This window comes from Atractosteus spatula, chromosome 19 (assembly GCF_055471065.1).
Source record: "Atractosteus spatula isolate fAtrSpa1 chromosome 19, fAtrSpa1.hap1, whole genome shotgun sequence".
Classification (NCBI taxonomy): domain Eukaryota; kingdom Metazoa; phylum Chordata; class Actinopteri; order Semionotiformes; family Lepisosteidae; genus Atractosteus; species Atractosteus spatula.
In genome coordinates this window covers 8,986,506-9,010,810 of record NC_142724.1, presented here as the reverse complement: position 1 = coordinate 9,010,810, position 24,305 = coordinate 8,986,506, and the positions used below count along the sequence as shown (strand labels likewise).

Here is a 24,305-nt window from a genome sequence, read left to right as displayed (position 1 = left end):
CTGTGTGTGGCCAGCGATGAACTGGCATTCCATCCTGGGTGTATCCAGCCCTGGGTTTTTTGCTTGCCAGGTTTGGCTCCGGCTCCCCCTGTACTAGATTAAGAGGTAGAAATAATGGATGGGACAGATATACTATCCCAAAAAAGAATCTGCATGGGATGGAAAAGTGATGCGTTGCACAAGTATAAAATCTACAGTAAAACTGCAAAGTCAACATTCCAAGTGTTAACCAGCTTCCTGCACAGATCCAAAGGAACTGTGGTGGGTTTACATGGTAGACAAGATTGCCATAGCTCACACATCGGCTTATGACAAATCTGGACAATTCAGTGACCATGCAGAGTGTTTAATCTATTGCTGTTCCAAAAATGTCTGAACAGTTTGCACAGTGTGGGGTTTGGGCGTTGTTCTGATGCAGTACAAGACCTGTAGACCATGAATGTGCATGAGTGGGTTGGGTATACTCAGCTGGGTGGAGTACGTTGTTCCTGTATGTGCCAATGGTAGATTGCTATCAGTTACCAGTTGTGCTCTTTTAGTGGATATTATCTTAGCTTTAGAGAACCAACAGCAAGCCATCTTCAAGCATGACCTCATGAACATGTTCTATCATCAATGCCACAATTGGCATTGTAATGTCTCTAAAAGACATTACTTCTTCTATTATAATATACAGAACTACTGGGACTAACTGGTCTCTAAAAACAAAATGGCTAAAATTTCTGTGGCAGAACACCATTGAATTGTCTGAGCGAAAACCAAGGAATGGAGCAGAAGCAAAGTAAAAGATCTTTGACCTTTGACAGGAGTATAAATTAATTATCCCTTTATTGATCTGTTTCCTGCAATGGAATAATTGGAAGGTTGAGTTTTTGGCTACACCTCCCCCCGCAGGCTTAGACAAAATGCAACTCCTGGCAAAGCACAACCGTATTACTAAAGATAAAGATGCTACAGATGTAAGGGAAGACAGAAGAATTTTTACCTAGGTGGAAGGTACACACAATATACTACAATGAAACATCGTCCACTCTCCCAGGGTCAGTCATTTGGAAAGCGATTCTTTTCTGTCCTCTGTTCCCCAGGTTTTACGGGTTTTTCTGATACAAATTGCATAAGACTGGAAATGCATTGTTTTCGGAATTGACCTAATGGGAAAGAATTCATTTAAGCAGCAGGGAAAACAGAACAAAAAACAAAAGACAGTGTATAATTGAAGAGCTGGTGCAGTCTACCCCTGATTTGAACCACATGACAGAAGAGACAAAATGATCTATTCAATCGCCTGGGCATTTGTCTGACAGTACTGGATAAATCCCAGTGCAACACTGTGAGCATGTAAATCATATCCCAGTGACTGGAAGGAGGGTACAAGTCTATGTGTCCCTGAAACCCTACAAAGGTGAATAAGCCCTCCTTACTCCTGCAAATGTTTGGTACACCTGTGGAATTACAGAACTGATACTACAAACATGTGGGGGTAGTCTTCATGAACTGAAATACTTTTCTGACTGTTTTTGTACTCTGGAGGATAATGAAATAGCTACAGTAGAATTGTCTTTCCTAACCTTTACGGCATATAACTAATTCTGAGGAATCTATTACCAAGTCATTATTAAGTATAAAGAATTGCATTTATTGTACAGCTTACTAAAGCCTAATGAAACCCTTGTTGCCATTATGTGTTTACTGTAGATTAATTAACAGGCTGTTAAAGCTTCTTCTCCATCAATTAGTTCCCCTTAGGATTATGAGGAAATACCTAACCTATAGCTCTGTTCCCTTGCAACAGTTTAGACTTGACTGTTTTTGCGAAACAACCACGATATTAGCAAAAATTTCCTGAAAGGTAATATTGAAGAGACGGAGTATTGTGATCCAGTCATAAAATACTTCTCCATAGTCACTGTTGGTTTGTGTTCCTGTGTCTCCTGTTCCAAAGCTGTAAGCAAAACTTAATAAATATGTGATTGTATCAAACCTCAATAGTTTTTTTTATAGAATCTGGAAAGGCACAATTTGATCAGTCCCTGCAACCCATAGCTATTGCTGGTGCAACCTGGTTTAAACACTTCTATCCTGATAAATACAAAGGAGGCTTTAAATTCACAAACTTGACGTTACTTAACAATGCAGGGCTGTAGTATGGATTACGTTTCCTCTGATTAGTTAATTGAAAATTTGATTGAATAGAACTCACAGGTTCTATAATATTTCAATATTTCTGTTTTTTCAATTACCAATAAATGTCCTTATTTTTTTATTAAAAATTGAACTGGTTCAGCTATAGAGCTACATTTAGTTTAATTACCTTTCTTCCATTCGGCTTAATCTTTTTAACGCTCTGTCCCTGTTCAGTTCCATGGTGTGATAACCATGTAAATTATTGTTTGAAATATGTTGACACCATATTTGTGTAATCTGTATGACTTGCAGCTCTTTCAAGGCAATTCTGTCCTACTTTAACAAGTCTCATTATAAATTGCTTGAAGATTGTGCTTACCGTGAGTTAGCATCCTATAAAATTTAAGAGACGTGATCTGAAACAGAATGCATCCTTGCAGTTTCTTGGAAAAGAAATGAAAAGGCATGGGATGAATGGGATAAATGATAAAGTAAACATTCTCATTCCATAATAACAAGGTGATGATGCCAGAAGCTCAATGCATTCAGCAGTAGTCATCTTTAATCATGGCAAAAAGAAAGTTTCTCTTATACATAGTTTTGATGAAGCATCTTCTTAGCACACTGTCACAAAGTTTTGGAAGTAAAGTGATTTAGATATGGGTGTGTTGAGTTAATGAATGTGTACTCAATGAAGTTTTGATGTCAATGACGTTTTGATGTCGGAAAAAGACTACTTTAGTTGGCAGGCCACCTTGCCCATTGTCATTGACAATGTCATTGACATGTACAGTATCAATGTTTGTTTTCATGCACACTTTGGTTTAAGAAATGATCATCCCAAAAACTATTTGTTAAAATGTTTGAAAGGTGCAATGTGTGCTGTAGAGCATGTGTAAACAGACAGTGCTGTCATGGCAGTTAACTGCAGCTCGTCTCCAATCAATCAGTCCTCCATCACTGAGACATGTGCTCCTGATCTGGTGCTATGAACCACAACACTTCCCAGCTACAAGCCCCAGAATGATCATCATCATTTTATTTTTGTGCACAATTCAACAGAGAATGGTAAATTGAGTTTAAATTGATAAATTAAGTTTAAATCTAATTAGTAGATAATACACTGAGCATGGTAAGAAAATCAAATATTAAAAACAAAGTCATTAGAACATAAGAAAAGTTACAAATGAGAGAAGTCCATCTATCCTGTTTGGTAGTTAGCATTTAATTCATCCAGTTGAGTACAGTTCCTGTCAGTGTAGGGTTTAGTTCCTTCAGTCTGTCAGTGTAGGATTCAGTTCCTTCAGCCTGTTAGTGTAGACCATATTGAAAGTGATACTTTGTTTTTATAAGCAAATGCAAATATCTAATTCTGAACTGATGTTTTCTTTTACAGCATCCAGTGATGTTGTGTGTTCTGTAGAGACACTGTGATTTAGCTGTTAGATCCCACCAAATATCTGTTGATGAGTCACAATTGTTGCATTAACTGAGAGGGAGATGACCTCAGAGCAGGTAATCTTATTAATCTCTGTGTCCAGCACAAGACCTTATCTGGAGAAGCAGTAATAAATCAGTGAGGAAAATGATGATGCCCAACCTTTTAAATAAATTAGTGTGTGGTTGCAGATAGAATTACCACAAGGAAAACAAAATAAGTAAGATAAAATGCTCCCTAGTGTTATGACAACATCCAGTGCCGGCGAGCTTGGTATGTTCTTTACACATCAGCTATGACTTGAAGAAGACTGGCTGTAAAACTGCAGGCCTTGAGTTTTTTGTGTCAACTGTCCTGTCGCTTGTGAATTAAGGAACAGGATCAGAGGTGTCAAATGCTCTGCAATCATACCTTGCAGAAGTCAGAGAGTTTTGTTGCCCCATCCTGATTAGTTAGTAGAAGTAAGGATACATGCGACTTTTACTAGCAGATATTTTTCTTGCGTCCAAATATTCCTTTTCTGCAATTATCTCTTTTTCTGCTCTGTGCAGCTGAGGAAAAATTAGACATAACAAGTAAATGTTGAAGAGGAGACAGCAATTGTGTCAAGACTTCATAGGTCATGTCCGAAGTCACACCCCTGCTGATTGTGTTTTGTTTTTTTGTGTCTGCCTGGCTTTATGTCAACCAGATGAGCAGACGACGTGTGGCACGGGAGATGAGTGTTGCCTTTATATTATCAGCACGGCTCGGTAGTTCATCCGCACTACAAGTTGCTGTACTTGAGCCCTCCTAAGGGTTCCCCTGGAAACTCTGCCATTGCATTTGTATTTTGTTAAAGAAATAAACCCATTACATATAGGATCCCACCTGGGTTAATTCTCAGCTCAGAGCTTTTACACCAAAAGAGCAAGAGCCACAACTGACAGGTGGCATAGAGGCTCATGACTTAGAAACACTAAAGGAAGTGGCCCAGAGGGGTTATGGGGGTTGTAATTTGAGCAGGTCGTGCAATATCTCTGAGCCACCTAGACCTAGACTAGCCAGTTTTCCGAAACCCAAAACTGTGGAGCAAAATCTGTGTGGACAGGCTGGCACTGTGCTGTATGGTAAAAGCTATTGCCTGGCGTATTGTAGAGAATCTGGTGTAGACATGCCGCTATTTGGATGATTTTTCATGACATCCTTGCTTTTGCCCACATGGCTTTGACTTCATTCCCGGGGCTCCAGCTGTGTCTGCTCCTGGCCGTGGCCCTGAGCTGGTTCCCCTTCACTCGGCAGTCTTCCCTCCCCAGCAGCATGTTGCTTTTCCATCAGCATGCATTTACAACAGGAATCCACGCCATCTTATTAAGGTGGTTATCATACCGACAAAAATGGCTGGGTAAAGTAAATATTGTTTCACCCATGACAGACTGTGCAGGAGCTGTGGCTGAAACAGGGAATGCCTGGCCCTGCTTAACAATAATTTGTGCTAATCAGATGAGCGCTGAATAGCTGCATGTTCACAGTCGTACATTAAAAGTTAGAAAAGGCTAATGATTTTCTCACACTGTGCATGTGATGATTCATAAAGTCAATGAGCGAACTTGCAGGTGCACCGTACCCCTCCTTCTGCATTTGGGGGATCCTCTGCACCTGCCCCACCATTGGAAGTTCAACTTATATAACCGGGCTCAGTGTAACAGGATGTGAATCATCACTGCAAGCTATTTCTATTTTCAGAAAGAGCATGTTAAGTCATGGGCACTCTTGTGTACCAGCCACATGTTTTACAGCTCCTCTTTGTTAGCTGATATTTTCTGGGGGCTGAACAAGTCTCCTCTTTATAAGCTCAGCAACACAAACAGGGGAACGGTAGTTTATATTGTGCATGCCCGCACACCATGCTGAACCGGACACAGTCATAGCAGGACAGAAATGTCTGTTTCTGGATCTTAAAGACACATTTCAGACATATTTTCAACTAGAAAAAGGTTGGCTTTGCTGGTGTTAATAGCTGCTGCCTGTAAAGAGGTACAAGCCTGTTCTCTCAGGTGACATTTCTTTGCTGTAGCATCTTGATTTACTTCCATCAGCTACACATATGAAAATGGTTCAATCTTTTTCAGTAAGTGCCAGGCAGCCTGATATTTAAAATTAGCATGCTATATTTAAAGTGACAAATCTTATGCTGTATTAATCATTTGCTAAATATAGCTGGTTTGTCTTCTTGTGTGGTGAGTATTCATGGCTGTGATAAATTCTGTGCAATCAGAGACAACATGGCAAAAGCGAGCTTCTTTCAGAGCCTGGCAGCTCAACACCCATGGACTTTTATAGCTACAGATGAAAACTGGCACATAATTGGGTGTTTACTGTATCACTCAAGATTCACTGCAGGGTCTTCATCAGCTACAACTAATGTTTCCCAATAAACATTCACTTTCTCACAGTAATGCATAAGTAATATACTGTATGCATGTTCTTGCGTTACATACTGTACATACAAAGACCAAAGTAAAAATCCTTTTATTCATTGTTTTTACTTCTTTATGCAGAAACACAACTCCAAAAATCACCATTGAATTGTAGGAAAATCATTAAAAATCCAATTTTAACCGATTACGTAGTCACTGTTAATCATCATAGGTCTGTATTTTATAATACAAAATAACCATTTTAATGGATATGTTGAGTAGAACAAATGATGTTGATAGGGAACACCTGACAACGATCAATCAATTTGATTGGATAACTAAATGTGATGGATTAGACTTGCCACATATTGGCAGCGCATTTATAGTTTAACCTTCCTTCTGATTGCTTTGATTTCATTGAAACATTGATAAATGATGAGCTTGGTTTCTTCTCCCCCAATATGCGCTGTGCTGACCCTTAAAGTGGTAACAGTTGAAGAAAACACGAATATTGTGTGAACCTTTAGCACAGCAGTGTACAGAAAGTATGATCCATATTTATATATTAAACATTTCAGAAATAGAAGGAAAAGTTTTAAGACACAAATTGAATAAAATATATGGAACCACAGCACTTTTTATGTAGAATATATAAATGAGTGGTATTACACGGTCAGCCTAAAAAAAAACATTTCCAAAGTCTACAGATAAATTAAAACACGGTTGCTTATTTGATGAGGATGAAGTCCTGTAGGCAGATACGTTCAAGATGTCCATCAGTGACAAAAGACTACAGATCTAGCAAAAGAGTGACATACAATACCACACAGTACGTTTCCATCCAATAGTGAAACATGGTGAAGGGTCTATATATGTTTGGTGTTGCATATAATCCAATTGAGATCACAAATTACTACAGTACAAATGGAAGGTGTTCTCATCATGGAAAAATACGTGGATTTATATAACATCTGGAAAGACTGACCTTCCCTTTTCATTACAACTGTCACCCACAGCACAATGAAGAAATCGGTGATTTAAAATTATTGATCTGGTTGTGATAAGAAAAGATCTAGCTAAGCAGGAATGTTTTTCACACCAGTTTCAATAATAAGCAGTATTGAATTATTTAGAAAAATAGAAGAGCACCATTACGTACAGATTGGCACTGTCAAAAATTCAGGTGGGCATAAAAATATTAACTAAATCTCACTTCAGACTTAATAGATTGTATCTTTCTTGAACATTTTGAAACCAAAAAGAGTTTTGTATACAGGTATGTCCCTGATTGTTTTACACATTTCAGATATATAGAGATCTACAAAAAAATACATTGGATTTTGATCACCGTGATACTTAAAAAGATTTTATGGTAGAAGATCAGAATTTAACACATTAACGCATTTCAACATGTTAACACATTTTCTGTTATGTCCCTCAATATCAAAAGAAAAAAAAATCCCTGTCTTAAGTCCTTGGGGTTTGAGTGGCAGGCTTGAACAGGTCTTTAACTATGCGGTGTGAAGCCGATCTTCTGAAACATGTGTTAGCGCTGTGTTATTTCGTATCGTAACCTTTTATCTGAATTTCTATTCTTTCTGTTGGTGTCTGAAATGGAGATGTGGATTTTGGAGGTTATAAGCATAAATAAGGGTGTGAGAAGCCCTGATTGCCCAGAAACCTTGCCAGGAAAGTGTAAAGAATATTATTTAGTTTGTAAAGTCACGAGGAGGATGTCAGACCAGTTGTTCTTGAATTTATGTAATGTCCCTGTAAGTGTAAACACCGGCATGCACTATAAAATGAGAGACACAGATCTGCTTCTGTGTTTTCAGTCTGAGCTGCTGGAGATAGTGCCACTGCAGAGCAGTTCTCCTTTACATCTGAACGCCCCCCAGCCATTTCGTCTGAATGACATCACCGTGCTGCCTCACCCTGCCGGAGACGGCAGCCCCAGTGTGTGGAGCAGCTCCGGCAGCTCAGGCGAGGCACAACGAAGGACGAGCAGCAGGGGGAAAGAAGGGGGAACAGCCCGGAAATGTTGACCTGTCTTCTGAAACCCTTCCCAGCCTCTCGCTCCCCTTCCCTGCCTACCTGCTCCCAGGAACAATGAGAAGTGCCAGTCTGCGGTCTGTTCGGGAGCGCCGTGTCAGTGATGTATTGGCTGTGATTAGATGAAGTGCCTCTGAGGCTGGCTTGTGGCAGAGATGTAACAAGGAAGATGGATCGATCTCTTTTAAGACTGGCCATTCATTAATAATTAAATAAAAAGGGCCTAAGGGCTGTAAACTACTCTGGAGCTCTTCTTCTTATTATTACTATTTGGATCTGTATTGAAGCCCATTTTTTTAATACAGCATAGAATAAGGACAGTAAATACTAAAAATGAAGAAAAAAGACACAATAATCAGTGGGATGAAAGCACTATATACAAATGCAAGACATTATTAACTATCATTAATAAAGTCATGATATGATATTACATGAAAAAGATGTCTGATCAAGAAGCCATGTGCCCAGTTTGGTATAGATGACTGGAATAATATTTTAAAAGGTTATTTAATGAATATGAAAGACTACTTTGAAGCTGGCCTACTGATAGATTTAAAAGAGTCCTCCCCTCATAATATGACCTAAGGCTCTCTGCCATATACAGTCCTATTACAGTACAGAACAGCTTCCTTGATCTGCAAAGTGTGTGAGCAATGTGGAGAGAGTGAGACATGCAGGCTGAGAGAGGAGACGGGGTACTGTACCAGATGGAGAGAAGGAAAGATGGGAACTGGAAAAGAAATACAAGATCAGAGTAAAACAAGGTGAAATAAGAGCCTCCTGTATCAATGGATGACTGGCTTGTTTCTGTGCTGTACAATATTTACCAAGACTCCTAGTTGGGGACAGAATACCTTGCAGCAAATGATCAAGGTCACCTGTGCACTCATTAGTTACAAAATGAAAGATCTTGGTGCTTTGGGATGCTTTGATTTTGCTTTTGTTTCGCAATGGCTCTAAACCTGCGTCTGATACACGCATGAACAGAGAAGTGGGGCCCAGGATATACAGTAGTAAGACAGTGTAACTAGCAAGCTGAATGCTACACAAAAGCTTTGTGTAAGTGCTGGTCAATCCCAGCAGGACGAGAGAGACAGAAAAGGGTGGTGGTCTAGGATGTGGAGAGGAGGGAGGGGGAGGAGACTGGGGGAGAACAAAGGAGAGCAGGGAAGGAGAGAAGAGTTCTGGAGGACAGAAGGCACAGCTCACGTTTACTGTCTGAGAGGAAGGAAAGTGAGAAATCCTCAGCTTGTCAACAAATCAGAATGCAATATTTTTGGAATAATATTTTTGGTTTTGAATGTGAGCATTGCCGACCAGTTTTTATAGTTACCAAAAGCCACACGTGGTGAGAAGTATGCAAAAACAGTTCAGTTACTGTAGCTTCAGACCAAACATGTTAAGATGAAAATGTGTTCAGTGTTCCACAGGACAAAAATAACTTGCTTGTCTTCTTTCATGAGGCTTCTAAATGACTGGACAGATGAACAACAGATTTGCCTTGCAAGAAAGAAACTTGTCACTACTGCAGAAATATCCCCAGAAATAACGGCAATGGTTTCAGAAATATGGAGAATTTGTTTGATCAGTGGTATACAGCTGAAAATGAGGGACCCGATCTACAGTTTTAATTTTGCACAGCAAAATACTCTTCATTTCTACAAACACAAAATACAGCACCACTGAATTTTATGCGTACTGTAAATTAATTCTCTTCCAAAGCTTCTTGTCTAATTAGTGTTTCTGTTAGGAAATGTGACGTATATATGGCACCACAAAGTCAAGTGCGTTGACATGGTCTTGTAAATACACTGCAGGATTGAAAGTACACAGTGAAAAACCATGCAGAATCCCAACTCAGCAGAGCAGACTTAATATGCATATTGAATTTGTTGTGGTGAAAGTCTGGGCTAGAGTATTTTGTCAGGGCTAAATCGAATAGTGTCCTCCCAAGTATGGTACATGAGGTGATGTCTGAATTGTAGGCAGCTCATGATGTCACTTTTCCTGCAATCTGATTCCCTTGTTCAGCTTCTGGGAAGAAGGAAACGCTGTAGCATTTGTCAGTGGGATTCTAAGCCAGGGACAGAGAAGCAACAGACTGCTTCAGGGTAAAGAACAGGAGGACTACCATCTTGTCAGGATAGGCTTGAAAGAACAGTGATTTGAGAATTATACTAAGAAACAGAGAATACATTACAAGTTAGTAAATTAGGAATCGGGCACAGAACTATACAGATTTATGACACTATGGTATTGAACAACAATGCATCACTAATGGGTGACATTTGCAGTGACAAAATTTATTATTGCTATTGTATTTGCTAAAGTGATCCTGATGTGATGTGAATAATCCAGTCTCGTTCAGCACCAAGGACAGCTCCTCAGAGAACTGTATTAGCTCTGACCTGGGACATGGATTACTTTAAACTAGTCCTGCCATGCATAACAGAATGCAACATATACATTATTGCAGAGAAAAATAACATTTCAGTTTGCATTAATTAAAGAGCATTAACTTCTTCAGAAGAATGGGCAGTTTCTTGATAAGAGTCAGGATTCCCTAAGGCGACCTTCATCTCTTATTCACTTTAATGGCCATTGCTTACTACATTCAGTTGAGTTCACTGTCACCCAGTCCAGCTGCTTTTATTTTCTTAACCGTTTGTGTGTATCATCGGGTGGTTTATTAGCTGTGTCAGCCTGTGTTTGTTTCTGCTTGAGAGAAACCCTCTGTCCTTCTTATTTTGTGAGCTCAATTTGTAGTAGCCAACAGTGTGTGTACGTGCATGGTACTGTACATAGTGAGTGTTTTAATGTGTGAGAGAGTGAAATAAAGAGAAATCTGTCTGCTATCTGGCTAAACTGCCTGGCAGAGACACAAAGCTTCTCTACCTAAATGCTCAATGGGTTTTTTATGTATGTATGTCAGTACATTTGTTTTGTCTGTATTGGTTAATTTATATGTGTTAGCATGTGTCGGCCTATGTGTTGAATTAATACGGATATATGTATCAGAGTCTGAGTATGTCAGCATGTGTGTGTGGCTGTGTCAATGAGCATGTTTATGGGGCTGTGCCAGTGTGTTTGTAAGACAGTGCTAGTGTCAGTGTGGTTATGGGGTTGTGCCAGTGTGTGTGTTTGTGAGGCTGCGCCAGTGCGTGTGTGTGTTTGTGAGGCAGTGCCATTGTGTGTGTGTTTGGGTAGCAGTGCCAGTGTGTGTGTCTGTGGGCCTGTGTTAGCACTGATTTGTGGGTCTGTGTCTGTGTTAGTGTCTGTGGCTCCGTGTACTGTAAGTGTTTCTGTAGCTCTGTCAGCTCTGTGTGTGTTTGTGGGTCTGTGTCTGTGTTCAGGTCATTGCATGAGTCTTTGCTGGAGGCAGAGGAAGACTCTTGCCCTGTAACTCTGCAGTGAACTCATCTTATCCTCCAGGCCCTGGTGGGAGTGAGCCATGATAATGTATGTTTTATAAATCTTTCATGCATTGACCTAAATAAATTTAGAGTGGAATAACAGAAATTTCACATGAGAACGCACCCACCTGATCCCACTAGGTCCTATAACCGCATGCTAATAGAAGTATGATAAAAAAGCTTTTCACTAGAATCATAAAAAATATTCCTATTATTATATTAAGGCACTTAAAACATTATTCTCCCATTTTTTAAAAGTACTGCTGTGTTGGTAATAGTACATATCTAGACAGGGTATTCAACCTCTGTTTTTGTGAAACTGGATTAAATAAATTCATCCACTTGAAACTCAAGAGTATTTTTTTTCAGTGTGCTGACACAGGAAAAAAAGTAATTACAACATTTGCTTGAGTAGTATTCTACCTCTAGTTTATGCTGACCCCACCTCCACTTCTACTGTGAGGGTAATATTAGGGAACAACTGTTTTTCAAGGGATTATGAGCCTATTAATTTATGAAGTGATCATGGTAGCTGGGTTCTGAATGCTGATCAGGCTGTGATCATGGGTGCCTCGGTGACTAACCAAGGCTTGATGACTCACTAGCTTTTGATATAGAGATCATAATAAATAATCATGCTGCTGTCTGTGGCCTTGCTAAAGTGAAGGAAAGCCTCTAAAGCACAATGACCCTGTAAAACAAAATATTGCCATGTCCCATCCAGGCAGCACTGATCATTTCCCCAGCAGCTCCACTCCTGTCTCCTTGGCTCACTGTTGGCGCTGCTCAGTGGTCTCCTTGCCTCACCTCCCGACGCTAGTAGGAACTTCTGCAAGGAGCACCTGACAACCCAAGCCCGCAAATGTCTTTTTTCCCCTCTGAGCATCAACAGTGCCAGGGAGCCCTGAGGACAGATGTCCGCCTTCTGCTCATGGAAGGCGACAGGCTGCGGTGGGAGTCTTGAGGGATCACCTCCACCCTGCTGTACTGCCACCCTGCAGCGGGGAGTGAAAGCTCCACTTGCCGGCAGGGCAATCCGTTCGCACGGCAGGTCTACCCATCTTGTCAGATGGAGAGGGATCATCGAGGATCAGAGCTGCTCATTGCACCACACTGGCTGAGACAGAGCTGCTTCTCAATCTTGATATCCCTCCCGCAGGGCCCCCCTGACATTTGTCCTTATGGAGTAACCTTTTAAACCAGCAGGGGGCAGACATGGGCTCTTCAGCTATGGGCTTAGCACCAGCATGGTGGAGGCCGCATGATACAGTATTCTTTGAGGCGGTGATGTCCAGTCTTCGCGGCCTGGTGCACTGTCAGTGGTTTGCATCCAGTCTTGTGTTCTTGTGCAGGGTCAGTTTGGGGTTTTCTTACCTGGAGGAAGGGAGGACAAGATTTATTCTTAACGTGTGTCTGAGAGCTCGTTCAACCTGCTGCGACAGAATGAACAGGAAGCCCTAGAGGTCACCCTCTTTCAGTGGTGCCATGTGAACGGTCAGCTTCAAAGCACTGAAGACACTTTTTTTACATTTTACTCTGAAAACAGATCTTAAAAAAGAGTCTACAGCAACTTCATCTGGTAAGGCTGTGTGAGACATGAGTTTTGAAAGACAAACAAAAGAAAGGTTTTCCCTTGCTCTCTCTCGTTGCTATTTTATACAGTTTTATAGATCAAAATACCCTCCCTGCCGAGCCCTGATAATAGTTTTTTTCTCAAAGGCATTTATTAGAAGCTAAAAACTGCAAAGCAATCATGCCCCTTGTCTCTTGCCTCGGGTAGCAGTTACTAATCCAGGCGATTTCTTTCTCCACGGTCATGTTAGGGGCTAACACTGATAGCTCAGAACAGTGTGAGAGAAAGCAGGCTGGAAGCTGTATCTCTTAATGCTGTTACAAGGGAATCCTTAAGCTTTCCAACGCCACAGACTTTCACTAGTTATCATTCTCACACATAATCCTTCACAGATTATTCCTCAGGAGCCATCGGCCCCAGAAGCTATTTTTCTGGCACATTAATGGTTATTAGTGACTAACAGCAGCAGCAAGCAAGCTCCACACACACAAGGAATGACAGTGGTCCTTGTTCTGGATAAAAACAGACCAGCAGTTTTACTCTGAGTCATTGAAAGGGTCGATTGTCATGGGGTGAGTTGGGGGGGTGAGGTGCCATGTTGAAGATATTATTTGTGCTGTATTTGAATAGAATCTCCCTGAATGAATAACTGGTGCAAACCCATTATTATCATGGTTAATGGGGGTTGTATACTGAGGGTAGAGAATGAAGATGGTACGCCAGAGAGTTTAATGTACAGTAGCTTTCCAACATATAAAATATTTAATCAAATTCAGACAGATTCAATGTTATTGAATTGAAGTTCAATAACATGATAAAAAAGACTGAAGTGTATGCCTTCTTTTAAATAGCCCCAAGAGGCAGAGGTAATTTATTTATTTATGTATAAAAGTGACTAATGACAGATAACTAATAGCAGTACTGTATAGGTTATGTACCATTTTAATGGCCTTTTATTGCATGCAGCAAAAACAAATAATTACAATTCTACTGAGAGGTTTTTGACCCAGGTGTGTACTGAATTTTCTCTGGGCTTCAAACTGTAGATTTTAATAGTTAAACATCTGGTGTTATATGAGTCTGAGTGTGCTTTATTGCATTGAGGAGCTGATCAGGGACATGTTTATTCAGAAGTTACTGTGGTACCGTACAGTATGCAGTATATCAAAGATGAACAACTGCAACATGGTCATGTCGGCTTTGCAAGCAGAGCAACAGCATTGCAACCAAGAGCTGCTTGGTGCTTGCTTCTCACTTAGTGAGATTCAACTGAGGCAATATCAGTAACCCTGCACTGCCAAACAATAAATTTAGCCACAGTGTGTACACTCACAGTGGATATGAATACCATTACAGATCACACTGCAGATACCGCACCAGTGTCATCCTCCTAATATTCATTGATTCATTTCAAATGTTTTTGAACAGGCGAAGCTTCTAAAAGAAGGGCAATCTAATCATTTCATCACAGTTAAGCTTTCTATTATTTTTGCTTCCTGTGACACGGTGGTATTGAGATTAGTATAGACGTATAGTATTAAAAGGAACGTCAGACTTTGATAACCCTGGGTGATTAGACTTTTACTGTATGTCGCGTTCTCCCAGCCTTTACAAAGGGATCAGTACTCGCTTCCTGAATGCCACTGTGAAAACCTCATTGCATCTCTGTTGGCGCACGCATTTTCACGGCTTTTTAGTTCCGAGAAACTCACGAGAGATTGGACTGAAACTGCAAGGGAGCGGAGGAGTTACAGCAGTACTGTCTGTTGAGGTAAGAATGTACGGATCTGCTTGGGTGAGCTATTGTGGTCCTCGATCTGCTGACTGTGCTTTAAGCGGCGGTGATGGTGGGGGGGTCAGTGTCTGGGATGCAGAAAGCAATTTCATTTTCATTCAGGCTTCTCCACTGTTGTCGTCCGTAAGATTTCTCCATCTCCACGTCTCATATTGGAAACAGGAGCTTTTCATCTTTTATCGGCGTTGCACCCTGAAGGGCGTCATCTTGTTTTACTTCTGTCGGGGAGTCCGACTGACTGCGGGGCAAGGGAGTCATTAACTACAGGTTTCTGGAAGAAAAAAAGATATACTTGAGGAGGCGCCGCAAAAAGGGCAAAAAAAAAACCCAAATAAAAAGTGAGTGATTTATTGCTAGTTCTGCAGTTGAAATTCGGGATTTGTGAAAAACGGAAGACGTGTCTTTTTCATTGCTTGTGACGAGAAAGCTGTTTGTGATCTGTGGCCGGGGAGGAGAGTGACGTACTGTATTTGTTTCACCTGCCGGAATATGTGAAGGAGCCTGTTATCTGATGTCTCTCAGTGAATGCTTTCTAACCTGCCTTTTCGTTGCAGGTGCTACTCAAGCAGTATTTTCTTGTTTTTGTGTGTGTGTGTGTGGTTTACCTACAGAGACAATAACCGGGCTAGTATCTGTACCAATTGTAATGTATTAAAAATATACAGTATATGCATTACAGTGTGCTGCCCTATTCAGTGTACTAGTCTACAGTCAAGACTGTTAAGTGCGCCGCGAATAAGAAGCTAGTGGAATCACGCTGCAGAGCAGATCGCTGGTGCACTGGTGGGTTATGCTAAGACTTTAGCAAACGATTTACGTTATTAAATATTGTTGTATAGACTTGTAATTGTGAGGTGTTTGCCTTGGATTTACTGCTGCTCTTCGGGCACAAGTAATATATCTGGCAAATACGGGAGAGAGAGAGAGAGCTGAAAAAGCTTTATCACTTTGTAAATGAAGGATATCCGTCTTAGATTGCATATTATCAGCGTGAATGCAGTACTGACTGAATTTCTGCTTAAACGGTGCTGCAGCAAAGTTAAATTTCGAAGATAAAGGAAATCTAGATTATAATTGGAATGGGACATTTCTCGTTAGTCTTTTTCTTAGTCTTGTTGGCTTTGTAAAAAACAATATTAACTATATTTTTTATCAAATCAGGTAGGAAATCAGCTATTTAAAGCCATTGTAGGGTTTCAGAGGACAAAAGTGAGAGTTGAAATAATGAACACCACCTTCTTGTTAGGTACGTGAGCAAAGGTAGCAGACAGCAAAACCTCCAGAATCCATGGGCATTAGCAGCATTTCCTTTAAGAACTGCAAAATCACCCAGCAAGGAAAGAAATGACTATTGTTTTTTTGTACCTCTTTCATAAAGTTCTATTAAGCATAACCTGTTTCATATATTACTGTTCTTAATTTTTCAAGCTTTTGTTCATGCTACATTGTACACTGATGTAACAAGAGGTCTGCTTTTCCTGCTCGAACCTCTCTGTGTGGTTCCACCCTGCCCCCACCCTCATACAAACACCTTACACTCCCCTCGGTTATCCTCCAAGCCCTGTAGCAGGACCCCGTGTGACCCTTAGCATTCCGATCTTAGTTTTCAAGAGCATCCAAATAGGCAGTGAGAGCCACCACTATTCACACTTGTTGTGTGAGCTTTGCTAAGCATGGCCTGGATATCTCCTGACATTTAACAGGGCGGACAAAGCTGAGGCAGATGACCTGCTTCCATCTGTACGTCATGAAATCCAATCTCACGCTGAGAGAGAGTGAATCACTGGGGACCATCACTAGGGGTTCTGTGAGCTTTGCTCCCCACGCGTCTTTTCATAGTTATGAACCATGGGCGCAGTCAATTACATTCAGCCTACAGACTAAATTGTCAATAATCCCTCTTTAGTTAAATATTTAAAAAGCTAGTCTGACTGCTCATTGAAGCTGAGACTAGGACTCTAGCTACAGTATTATGCCTATGAATATTAATTAGGTCTTCATGAAATCACAGTGCTATAGACGATTTACATTAGTCACTTGTCAGAGTTAGCTACGTCATGCTGATGAGCCCTAATTAACTGTGAAATTGCTGTCCGGAGCTGCTAGCTTTGACTCTATAAACACAGGACGGTAGGATGAGAAGTTACAGGACTGCTATCCTATCTATCTGAGTAGAATTTAGACTGGACAAAAGCTGCGGTCCATGTGGGTCCTAATACCACAGTATAGTGATGAGGACACTATACTGTAAACATTCGGATGAGACGTAAAACTGAGGTCCTGACCCTCTGTGGTCATTAAAAATCCCAGGGCGTTTCTCTAAAAGAATAGGGGTGTAACCCTGGTGTCCTGGCCAAATTTCCCATTGGCCTTTACCAGTCATGGCCTCCTAATAATCCCCATCTATGAATTGGCTTCATTACTCTGCTCTCCTCCCCACTGATAGCTGATGTGTGGTGAGCGTTCTGGCGCACTATGGCTGCCGTCGCATCATTCAGGTGGATGCTGCACATTGGTGGTGGTGGAGGGGAGTCCCCATTACCTGTAAAGCGCTTTGAGTGGAGTGTCCAGAAAAGCACTATATAAGTGTAAGCAATTATTATTATTATTATTATTATTATTATTATTATTATATGTGTTAACTGATTGTATACTTTCTCCACTGTCTTCTCACAGAACAGGTTGAATTAGTAGAGGGGATCTCATGGTTGGCCCTGTTTGTCGATGGTGGTATGGTCATCCCCTAGACTTGAGACAATATGTGAATACTGGGATCTGGTCACTGCAGTCGTCCTGCCCATGTGTTTGGAGAGAGTTCAGTGAAATGACTCTGCAATGCTGTCAGTGCACAGTGAGGGAATATTGTGGCACGACTTCTCTGTCTGACTTTTCCTGGCACATGTAGGACTTTGCAGCAGTGTGATCCTTTGCAGTGTGGACCAAAGGTAAAGGTCAAGATAACAGCAGCTTGACCACGACTTTAGGCTTCTAGGCCTGCTTATGGCCGAAGAGGTCACTCTTATATCCACCTCTTTGTTTTTCTTCAGACATGTCTGATTTTTTCCGCTTCACCTTTGAGCTAAATGAGGTGTGCTTTTCTCATCTTCCTCTGTTTCCAGTGCTTGTTTCTCTTTCATTTGTGAATAACATTTAAAAAAATCCATCTACAGCACATTATCAACCCACGGCTCAGCTGTACTCTTCCCAGAGAGCTCAGCGCAGCCTGTCAGAGCCAGACAGTGTGGGCGCGCTGTTCCTTGTTGCGAAACACAAATCTTATTTTGGTTCTTATTTTGGTTCTTCCTCACAAGGGAGTCTGCACCTCTTTCCTGGCTTACCGTTTCCATGAAGAGTGAGAATGTCTTCAGAATTCTTACAAAAATAGTACTATTATTATTATTTTGGTAACACCTTTCTCCATTGAGATGGATTTTCAGAACAATTCTTAACTGTTAAAGTAGGCATCGTGCGCAGAATTCAGGATAAACATTTTATATTATACACACAATAACTTGTGACATGAAATGTAACGTGAAACAAGATACAGCTTCACAGGAAAGGATTACAGGATCTGAAGGTTCGAGCTTCGAGCACAGGTGGTGTGAAGGAACTGGTGAGCGAAGAGGAGGGACAACTGAGCGATCGGAACATGAGCAGAGAGCGAAAGAGGGGATCTGAGACGAGGGGTGATGTATAAGTGGGGCCAAAGTGAAAAAGAAAGCTCTACGGACAAAAAGCTGAACGTGTGGGTAGCGGGAAATGGCCTTTGAATTAAAGTAGCAATGGAGACCCGAAGAAGAGCAAAACACTGAGATAGCTGCTCAGCTTTAGATGAACTGGAGAGTGGAGGCTGCTGATATAGGGAAGACATCCAGGGACGTGGAGCTGTTGTCCAGCCCAGAGAGAACAAGAACTTGAGCCAGAGGCCTGCTGGCTGTTATACAGACAGATCTTGTTGAGGAAAGGGCGACGGGTTTGTGCTGGAGGAAAGAGAGAAGCTGACTGGAGGAAAGGAAGAGATCAAAGTTACAAACTGTTTGCAGACACAAAGAGAGCCATAGAGCCGAGAGAAACAGAGAGCCTGGGATGGGGGAGAGGGAGGAGGGGGGCGTCCAGCAGGAATAAGACTGCCCGAGGTGAGGAGTGTATCCAGGAAGAGACAGTTTGTAGCAGTTAGTTCTGCATGATCAGAATGTCATCTGCCTAGAAGCAGTAAGGGAAGCCATGTGAGGAAAAGAAAACCCAGCGAGCAGGTATAGAGAGAGGGAAAAAGAGCTCATACTACTGAGTCTTAGAGGGCAAGGAGATGAGAGAGCTGTCAGAGAGGCAGCAAGAGAACCAGTCCTGATCTGTGCCTGAAATTCCAACTACAGGGAGAGGAAGGGTGATCTGTTGTGCCAGAAGCATTTGAGATGCCAATGAGAATTATAACATAGGAGAGAAAAGCCATACAGGTAGCAAGTGCACTGCAGATGTAGAGGTTACCCTTTTTCTCAATATCATTGGTCCAAACACTGTTCTCTTTCAGTGTAGTATTTAACATCCTTCTTTCCTTATTCATAAACAATGCTCAGCTTCTCTGTTTCTGAAATGTATAAAAAATCACACCCAGGGCAATCTTCCCTCTAAGCTGTGCAGTGGTGCAGTGGTTAGCTTTGCTGTCTCGCAGCACTGGGTCCCTGGGTTCAATTCCATGGGTTCAACTGGGGTGTTGTCTGTGTGGAGTCTGCATGTTCTCTCTGTGTTTCTTCCAGGTGCTCTGGTGTCCTTCCACAGTCCAAAACAATACCGATAGGTTGAGTGGCTTCTGTAAATACCTGGTCCTGGTTTGAGTGTGTGTCTACCCTGTGATGGACTGGCGTCCCATCCAGGCTGTGTACTGCCATGCGCCCCTTGTGCTGGGATAGGCTTTGGCTCCTTCGCATCCTGCGCGCGCACACAGGTTATGAAATTAGCACACATAGGAAATTGAACTGCGCACAAAAAATGTAATTCCCCCCAAAAATATGATAATAAAACAAACATGGTCGTCAATTAAAAATTCTAAATTGACCATGAGACTGGCTGCAAGAGGCCCAGCTTGGCTGTGTGCATTATTATTGCTACTCGATAATCGACATCTCTGCTCTTGTAGTCTCGTATCTCACTGCTCATGCTCACTGGACACTCAGTCTCCATGACTGGGCTCATTAAATTGTTTTTTGTGGATCTCTATGCTTCTATGGGAAGGACTATATTAACAAAAAATAATCTCAGGTTTCCAATTTTACCTACACTCAATTTAGTGCGCTCAAGATTTTGTCACTGGGGAAAAAATTTGCAGAACTCTAAATGTTTGCGCACACAGGCCATTAAAAATTAGCGGGAACATTGAGCCAGGGTCACAGTTTTTGGATGACTCACATGTAGAGGTTCTGCAGCGACTTCAAAGAGCACTGTTTGTTCAACATTCCGCACCATTTGTGGCTTAGAAACAGTGGGAGGAGGATTGGCACGATAATAGCTTTTCCAAAACGTCTCCTCAGGGGAGTGAGGCATCATACTGAAGAGTATGTCTTCAGAATGGGTTTGTGCCATTGTATCACAGAGGGATCTGTGACATCTTTAAAAACAGGCTATGTGCTTTCTGGTACTCAGAAGAAATAAAAAGAAGGCACCTTGGTTTAGTTTGACAATTGGTGCTATCTGCAAATAAAAGTAATTCTTTTTCATCGCTGCAGAGTTGCTAGAGTCATGTGGCACAATGCAATGCAGGGTTCTGTCACCATTCAATGCTACTGGAAGTATCTAAGAAAACAGTGTCTATTTAAAGGGCTTGGTGGGTGGATGTTACGAAGCACTGTAACAGTTCACCCCTGTTGGCTTCATCTACTGTATCTGATAGAGTGTGGCTGTCATGCCAGACAGACCAACAGAGGTGAACGTATATACTTGTCAGCAAGGGATTAATTTAACACATCTTCTGGTTGTTGTGCTGAGGCTGTCAAAACTGCTGTCAGATGATATATGACTGCTGTTGGCTGTTGTGATGACAGTGCAGCTTGTGTACTTGTTCACTCCGATGAAGTTCAGCCCGAGGAAAAGAGAACGTTTGTCATGTGGGTTTGTTTTATACCCTTACATGGGTGGATGCAATATTTTTTTTCCCGCCAGAGGGAACCAAAGTCTTCAAATAAAGCCAGCAAAAAGGGATCACCAGTGCTCCATTCGTTCTACAAATGTCACAAACAGCTCTGCTTTACATTGCTGTATTCACTTAGTTATTTGCATGGATAATTGTCAAGAAATATTACAATCAAAAGAAGCTGGTTCATTTTCTGTGTAAAGAGTTAGACTCCATTTTTCTTGGAACAGCTAAAAGTTCATCCCATGCCTTCCCTGGCCAAATTTCCCATTGGCTCTTACCAATCATGGCCTCCTAATAATCCCCATCTATGAATTGGCTTCATTACTCTGCTCTTCTTCCCACTGATAGCTGATGTGTGGTGAGCGTTCTGGCGCACTATGGCTGCCGTCGCATCATCCTGGTGGGGCTGCACATTGGTGGTGGTGGAGGGGAGTCCTCATTACCTGTAAAGCTCTTTGAGTGGAGTGTCCAGAAAAGTGCTATATAAGTGTAAGCAATTATTATAATAATAATAATAATTATTATTCTTTAGGTGTAGGTTGCCAAAACATAGCGTTTCTTTTCTTTACCTTTCAGCATAGAATTTACATTTACATTTACAGCATGGAAGACAACCTGACTTGTTCTCATGGTTCTTATGCTGACAAAGTTCTCTACTCCAACGTCTTCACTCAGTTTTCTTGCTCTCCTTGACCCTCACTTTCCGTTATTAAGTGTGCTGTATTTTTCTCCCCTCCCCCGTCTGCTGAAGATGTAATGGACCAGCAGAGGGCGCTACATTCCGGCTGCCTGGTGTCGGGGGTGCGGACTCCCCCAATCCGCAGAAACAGCAAGCTGGCCACTCTGGGCCGCATCTTCAAACCCTGGAAATGGAGGAAAAAGAAAAATGAAAAACTGAAGCAGAGCTCGACAGGTAACGAAGGCTGGTGGGGATCCTAAAAAAAGACAACATGGATTCAGGACACAAGAGCTAGGAAACAAATGACAGTTATACTGCAGCAGAATAATATGACATTGTTCTGTTGCAAGAATCCAGGGCAGAGCGTTTGTCCATTGGATGGGAGAGTTTGGCTATGGGGCTGTTTATGCACGTTTGTTTAAGTGTTTAAAATACCATATAGATTTAATTTCTTATCCCAGTCAGTCCCCGCTGGCCTTTCGGAGGGCTGGCTGTTAGTTAGGCAAGTCAGAGTGCAGCACGTGTTTCCAGATGGTTTTCAGTGACCTGTGTGTAGAGGAAGCTTGCAAATGTGGTGTAAATTAATGGGGGGGGGTTTGATTTAACGGAGGCTGTTTTTGTCCTCTGCGCAGCGCTGGAGAGGAAGGCAGCTGCACGACAGAGCCGAGATGACCTGGTGAGGAAAGGGCTGGCAGACATGATGGAGACAGGTGAGCAAGAGAGGACAGCACAGCACTTTGCCTGAGAATGTTGTTCAAGCAGACCAGCAAGCACTATCTGTAAATCCATCTTTTTAAGGGACAATACAATTATTTAAGATTTTGTCCTTTTTTTAAGCTTCTGAACTGAATTAGCATAACAAAACATTTTAAAACAAGAAAATACTTCTAGGGCCACATAGATCAATTAAGCAATTTGGCTATGGTTAGATAAACAACCCTAAAAAAGTCTTTGCATGCCTTATTCCATTGCTAAACCCCGATATCTTAAGATAGCCGTTGTATAAAATAACCTGCACAGCTGACATTTGCTAAGAGACCTTACACAGAAATCTGAGGATTTTTAGATTATGTTGGGAGTATGTTTACAGGAAGAGGATCAATAGCAATATGCACCAATGACTATACTGAATGCACATGCCTGTCAAGATGTAGGAGGCTAAAAGTGATGCTGATAGATTTCACAGCGTGTCTGGACTCACAGGGAATTTCATCCTTCGCAGAGGCTGCGCTGGCCTGTGGGGGGAGCTCTGATGAGCCTGGCACCCCGACACAGGGCTCCTCAGATGGGGAGGAGAGGGAGGAGGAGTCTCTGACCCAGCTGCTCAACCTCAGCACATTGGAAGGCCTGGGCTGTGATGAGGACACCCCCTCCACAGGTAATAAACAGGCTGTTATCGGGGTAGCAATCCAGAGGGGCACTGCTGTTATCCCGTGGAATTCCAGTTCAGCCATTCTGTGCCTCATCATGATCAGCCGAAATGTTTGGCAGGTCTACGCAATGTAAAATTGTAACACTGTCCACTTGCCATGTAACTGGCCGGTTGTCTCACTGCATTGAAGCAACAAATCAACTCTACATCACAACTTGTAAGAAATACTAAAGGAAGTCTGACCATATTCTGGACAATCTTTATGCTGATAGATAATAATGTGGATGCTGCCTGTGGCCATCAAAGTTGAGTTCTCTCGGGCACCATGGAGAAGTGTTAGAATTATGTGCGTGTGGTCGCCACTAGATGGAGACAAAGTAAGATTAACGTGTTCTTGTCGGCTCGAACTACGCTGGTAAACTCAGAGAAAAGGATAAAAGGTCAAAGGTACAAAAATACTAGTGATAAACCAATAACGTACTAAATAGGGTTTTATTCATTTTTTATTTCTGCATTTCATGTTTATAAATTTGATGTCAATCAATACATATAAGGGTATTTTAACAGAAGATCCGTATACACATACACAGCAGTAAAAAAAAAGATCCCGCTTGTTTGTATATATATAACAATAGTGTATATATATCTTGGATATTGATGATGTGTTATGTGCAGTCAGGAATGTCGCATTTATGACTACAATAAACTTGAGCTTGAGGGAACTTGGCAGTTGCATAAGCACTGGTTAATTGGACACCCATCGTGAGGTGATTGAAAATGCTGAATGTCGAGTCTGAAATACAGTAAATAAGTAGAAATGAACTAATATGCCCCCCATATCAAGAGAAGAATCCTGTGTGTCATCAGCATGTTGGAGGCTGGACTAAGTCACCGTAGTCCTCTTCAGCAATGAATCAAGGTTGTGTGAAGGCCACGCTGATAGACTGGGGGTGTGGTGCAGACACACAGGACAATATGCTAACCAAGTGTGAAGGTCTGGGCAGGAGTGTCTAGTCGCTACAGAACTCCACTTGTATTGATTGATGGCAGGCTGATTGCATGGTGCTACATTGATCAAGACCCACAACCTCACTTGCTGCCATTCCTGCTGTGATGCCATTCCAGCGGGTCATCCCATGTCCATGGTGCTCATATAACAGGGGCTTTCTGTGAAGACAAGAATGTGACACTTATGTCTTGGATGCCCTGCTCGCCAAACTCAAACGCTATTGGGTTGAGCTGGGACAATGTGTGACATCTAGGGCTCAGTGAACAGGCTCATGTGTGTCCAGGCTCTTTGAAGGGAATGGGTCAGAATGCCACATGACAGCAC

At 41.8% G+C, this 24,305-nt stretch overlaps 1 protein-coding gene across 1 annotated transcript in view; it reads left to right on the top strand.

Moving 5' to 3' along the window:
- LOC148818025 (phosphatase and actin regulator 3-like) overlaps positions 1-24,305 on the top strand; it is a 52,668-nt gene that overhangs the window by 5,278 nt on the left and 23,085 nt on the right. The window contains exons 2-4 of the mRNA XM_088937550.1: positions 21,673-21,834; positions 22,233-22,310; positions 22,823-22,978. Of these exons, the coding sequence (XP_088793676.1) occupies positions 21,673-21,834; positions 22,233-22,310; positions 22,823-22,978 (396 nt within the window). The remainder of the gene's footprint in view (positions 1-21,672; positions 21,835-22,232; positions 22,311-22,822; positions 22,979-24,305) is intronic.